We start from the raw sequence: 5,502 nt of genomic DNA, 5'->3' as shown, positions 1-5,502 counted from the left end.
GAATTTTCGAAAACTGATTTTCAAGCCATCAGGGGCCAACTCGAGCGGCCTGAAGCGGCCAAGCAAATTTTATGCGTGGTTATAGAATCCGGAGTCTCAATTTTGCGAAAATTACATACATTAGTGAAGGACCTCCTCCCCAATACCATTAAAAATCGTAACAAATTCTCTAACCTCCCCTCCCCCTTGAGCTGTTACGTAATGTAAGTACGGTCTCTTATGTGCTTTCATAATTTAATGAGTATTTTGAATTAGGATTTGAAAAATCGTATTTTCTATCTTTATTAATAATAATTGCATTATTTAAATTTTGCCGGAAAATGTATCGCTTCAAATTGAAATGGGCTCCAAATTTAAATGATAAAAGAAGTCAAAGTAATAGAAAACATATTATTCAAATTAAACAGTGCCGTGTTCAGGGTTGCTACCACATCCCAATTTTTAAACTCTTGTAGGCATAAAACCAACAATACACCTAGAATATTATTAATGCTGATGCAAAAAAATGTTGTTTCTAAATATATTTAAAACACTTTTTAGTTGTGTTTTCAAGTCGAACAGATAAATTTTTAAATAAAATGATAAAAACAGAATCATTTTTAACAAAGTACATGTATTTTTATCTAAATAGATTAATTTTCAATCAAAAATATGAATTCTCAACAAAATAATTCAATTTTTTTAAATCCAAAAGATGAATTTTTTACCAAAAAAGATACAGTTGCAATAAAATATATAAATTTTCAACCCAAAAAGATAAATTTACAAACCAAAAATAGAATAGTTCAATTTGCAGTTAGAAATGTAAATTTTAAACAAAAAAACAAGTTTTCAGCAAAATCAATTATATTTTAACTAAAAAGAAACGAATCTTCAACCAAGGAAATTAATGTTTAATCACAATGATGGATTCGCAACCAAAAATATGATTTTTAACTAAAAAGGGGAATTTTCATCTCAAAAGATGAATTTTCTATCAACAAAAAAGACAAAGTTCCAACTAAATCGTTTTTTCAATCATAGAAATGAATTCTTTAAAAAAATAGAAAAGTTTAATTTTCGTCAAAACAGATTATTCTTTAACGAGAAAGGTTATATTTCTATCAAAGAAGGTAAATTTGGTACAAGAAGCGGAATAGTTAGAGCGAATTTTCAACTAAAATTATGAATCTGAAAAGATAATTTTTCTGCCAAAAATAAAATAGTTAAATTTTCAGGCAGTAAAATAATTTTCCAACCAAAAGAGAAAAGAATTTTCAACAAAATAGTTAAATTTTCCACCAAATAAATGAATTTTTAACTAAAAAGATAGTTTCAGCAAATTAAATACTCTTCTACAAAAAAAGACGAATTTTCAACAAATAGTTAAATTTTCACCTAAAACAGAAAAATTTTACATGAAAAGATTTATTTTCAATAAATTTAAATGAAATTTTCAGTGAAATAATATAGTTTTCAACCAAGAAGATTAAATTTCTATCCAAATAGATCAATTTTCGACAAAAAATGGTACAGTTACATTTTTACTTAAAAAAAATTATTTCCAAATAAGAAAAAACTATATTTCAACCAAAATGATGAATTTTAAACTAATAAGATACATTTTCTACCAAAATAGATGAATTTTTAATAAAATACAGAAATTTTCAAAGAAATATTTGAATTTTCAATAAAATACAGGAATTCAAACAAAATATTTGAATTTTCACATAAAAAGATAACTTTTCTACTAAGAATATAATAGTTAAATTTTCAGGTACTCAAATAAATTTGCAACCAAAAAGGAAACGAATTTTCGACAAAATAGTTCAATTTTCCGCCAAAGAAATGAATTTTTGAAACAAAAAGATAAAGTTTGAACGATTGAGAATACTATTCTACCAAAAAAAGAACACGCATTTTTAACAAAGTGCATTCATTTTCACATGAAACATAAATTTTCAACTAGAAATAAAACGGTTAAATTTTCAGTAAAGATAATAATTTCCAATAAATTTCAAGTAAATTTTCAACGAAATAGTATAATTTTTAACTAAGAAAATTAAATTGTTATCCAAAAAGATCAATTTTCGACATAAAATGGATCATTAAATGTTCGCCAATAAAATTAAATTTTCAATAAAATACAGGAATTTTTTACCAAGCATGTACGAGTTCAATTTTCAATTAAAGCAATTAGTTTTCAACCAGAAAACATAATTTTCAAAAAAATGATTAAATTTTGAACAAAAAGAACATTTTTTCAACTAAAATGATCAATCATCAATCAATCAAATAAATCAATTTTGGAAAAAGTAGTTTAGATTTAAATTTTTTACCAAAAATAGTGAATTGTTGGATATTTGAAGCAAAAAAAAAAAAGATTTTCAACCAAATAGATTGATTCCTGAACCAAAACAAATTAATTGTAAAGGAAATAGTGGCGAATTTTAACCCTATTAACCTAATTCTGTCAGGTTTTCCCTGATAGTCTCTGACTTTCTGGAAATACCAGACCTGTAGCAACTCTGCAATTAAAAATGTGTAAATGTTTATTTCACTCTAGAATGTTTTTGTAAAAATCTATGTATTAATTATGATATATATTTGTTTAAACAATAAATTCTTTAAATTCTCCTAAATGTTTGATACATTATCTGTCCAAACTTAAATGATAAGCATATTCTCGAAATAATTTAGTTGATATAAATTCTTGGGCATTTAAGAACTTTACTAATTCTTATCCGTGAAATTAAAAATAATTTTGAACTAATTTTTTTTATAACGTGTATTTTTCATTAGATTCTGGAACGGGCGAGGAAAAAGCGATCCTATTGGCAGAGCTTCATTCTTCTTTTGAAGGGCATGTGGGAAGAGGACGAAGACGAAAGATTTCATGGATTACCCAATGGCGTCATCGACGCGAGGTTTGCACTTTTTTTTCTACATATTCTAACGACCGAATCCATTTCAAATCAAGCAGGTTCTACAATTGAAGTCGCAGAATCTCTTGGAGATAAATATGTTGTTTTTTAGAGTAAATTAGGCGATACGTATTTTTGCGATTAGTGAAAAAATATTTCAAGAAGTTATGCGTATTTGAATCTTTTCTTCGTTAAAAAAACCCAATTTTTTGTTTAAAGTTATATAACTTTTGACCTTGAGATATTTTAGATTTCTTTCCGCATACCCTTAATTTATCGACTTCTTTCAAAAAACATACACTTATATTTTTCGTCAATTTTTTGTTGAATTTGTACTATCATAAGGAAACTATCTTGTGGGGTTTATGCGGGCTAAATAACTTTTGTGGCCAGGAGAATTTTTTAAAATAAAATGAAATTCCGTATTTTTCTTGCTTATAACAACAGATACGAAAACAATTTAAGAAAATAGTTTTCACAGTTAAAAAGTTCTACCAAAAATAAAAAAATCAATATTTCTTTCGGGGAACTGCAGTTGCAGCAGAGCAGCCAATTCTGTTGTTAACTATATTATAATCTGCTTTTCTGTGCACAGTTTTAAAATCAGGACACACTTGTCGTTTGGCATTTAAATTTATTCTTCGAGTGAATCTAAATTTGCATAGGCATTAAACTATCACATTATGATAGAAAAAAATGAACAGACGTTTTTTAAGTTAATTTGTTCATTTATATATAATATTAAAAAACATAATTTGAAGGACTAGAAACATGGGCAATTTATGTGAAAAGGGGAAAACCCCACCTTTTCTGTTACAAAAAAGTTTTGTTTACAAAATTTTTGTTTATATAAAAAAGATATTCTATAAGTTTTATGCGGGATAGGCCATTTTTTGTTGCCAAGAGAATTTTTTGTATAAATATTGAATTCTTTTATTTTTTTCGAAAACGGCACAAGATATCATAAATAAGTAAAGAAATTTTTCGTATCACTTTTTTAAGTGTGCAAACTATTTTCTAAAAATTTTTTCATATGTGTTGTATGCAAGAAAAATACGAAAATTCGATTTTATGGAAAAAGTTTCTTCTGGTCACAAAAGTTATTTGGCCCGCATAAAACTCACAAAATATTTTCCTTATGATAGTATAAATTACAGAAAAAAATGACTAAAAATATAAGTGTGGGTTTTTTTTTAGAAAAACGACTTTTAGTATTTTTAGAAAATCCACCGCCATTTTTTTAAACGGAGCATAAAATTTAAATACGCATAACTTCTTGAATATTTTTTTTCACAAATTACAAAAATATGTATCGCTTAGTTATCTCTAAAATTAAAATATGTTTTTTTTCCCGAAAAATTGTCTACAATGGTCTACCATTGCGCCACATGGTGCCCAAAACTGGAAATAGAAAGAGTAGGTAAAATTTAAAAGTTGTATATTAATTTTTGCATAAAAGTGTTTTTGCGACAGTTTTGTGAAGTATAAAACAATGATTGAAAACTACTATTTAGGGTGGCCGTTTTAATCCAAGAAAAAAATTTCCGATTCGCAAAGATTTTTCATGGTCAATGAAATTGAAAAAATCGAACTCTAAAGCTAACAATTTTTCCATTCAAATTAATAAAAAAACTGTGCTGCAAATGAAAGCCCTCAAAGTGGAACTCTTGTATTTCAAACTTTGAAAATAATTTAATCAATTAATTAAATTTTTTAAATTATATCATTAAAAGCTATTTTAAGCCAGAAACATTACAAATTGAACGATTACATTTTTTTATAAACTGAACACTTCTTAAATTAAAAGTTAAATTATTTATATTTTAAATGGTTAAAAAATCCTTAAAATGCTTCCAAATTTTATTTGAAAATATTGAAACATCTGCATGTTGTTTGCATTTTTTTTCTTCAATTTTTGTATTATTTTTAAAATTATTTCAGAACTTTTAAACATCCTTTAAAATGAATCTAATTTTTTCTAAAGTTCTTTTTAAATTCTGCCAAATTAAACAAATTCCATTAAAATCTTCCACATTCATTTTTGATAATTTTGTAAATCTTTCTAAATCTTTTTGAATAATCACTCAAAATTATCTTTTCAAAATAAAAATCATTATTAATTTTCATTTTTTTAATCTTCTGAAGCCATTCCAAATTCTTAAAAATCTTAAAAATTTGTTGTTCGAAATTATAAAATTCTAAAATAAATTGCAAAATGATTTCAAAACATCTAGTAAAGTTAATTATTATTCACTTTTTAAATCCTAAAGAACAATTTAGTTTTAAAAATCATTATTAATTTATATTCACAGTTGATCAACTAAAAATGTATTTTTAAAAAGGATGGAAATCACCTTTGGTCTGTAAAAAAATATGTTTCTTCACCTTATAAGATATAAATTCCATCTACACCCCTTTGTTTTCGACATAGACTTACTTTTAGTATCCAACAAATACTTTAAACTCCACAACAAAAATCGTTCAAACACTTTTATACAAAAATTGAGCCGCCGCATGGAAGAACGGGATATAAAATATTTTTCGAGGAGTGGGAGGGCCCTTGTAGGTTTATGAAGACATTGTTGAATTTATATTTTTT

General features: G+C 25.6%; 1 protein-coding gene across 1 annotated transcript in view; it reads left to right on the top strand.

Moving 5' to 3' along the window:
* Nucleotides 1-5,502, top strand: part of LOC117170710 (exonuclease 3'-5' domain-containing protein 2) — a 21,668-nt gene that overhangs the window by 6,833 nt on the left and 9,333 nt on the right. The window contains exon 4 of the mRNA XM_033357713.1: nt 2,782-2,906. Within this exon, the coding sequence (XP_033213604.1) occupies nt 2,782-2,906 (125 nt within the window). The remainder of the gene's footprint in view (nt 1-2,781; nt 2,907-5,502) is intronic.

Source organism: Belonocnema kinseyi, chromosome 4, assembly GCF_010883055.1.
Source record: "Belonocnema kinseyi isolate 2016_QV_RU_SX_M_011 chromosome 4, B_treatae_v1, whole genome shotgun sequence".
NCBI classification, from domain to species: Eukaryota; Metazoa; Arthropoda; class Insecta; order Hymenoptera; family Cynipidae; genus Belonocnema; species Belonocnema kinseyi.
The sequence above is the reverse complement of the archived record's forward strand: the minus strand, read 5'-3'. Positions and strand labels throughout refer to the sequence as shown.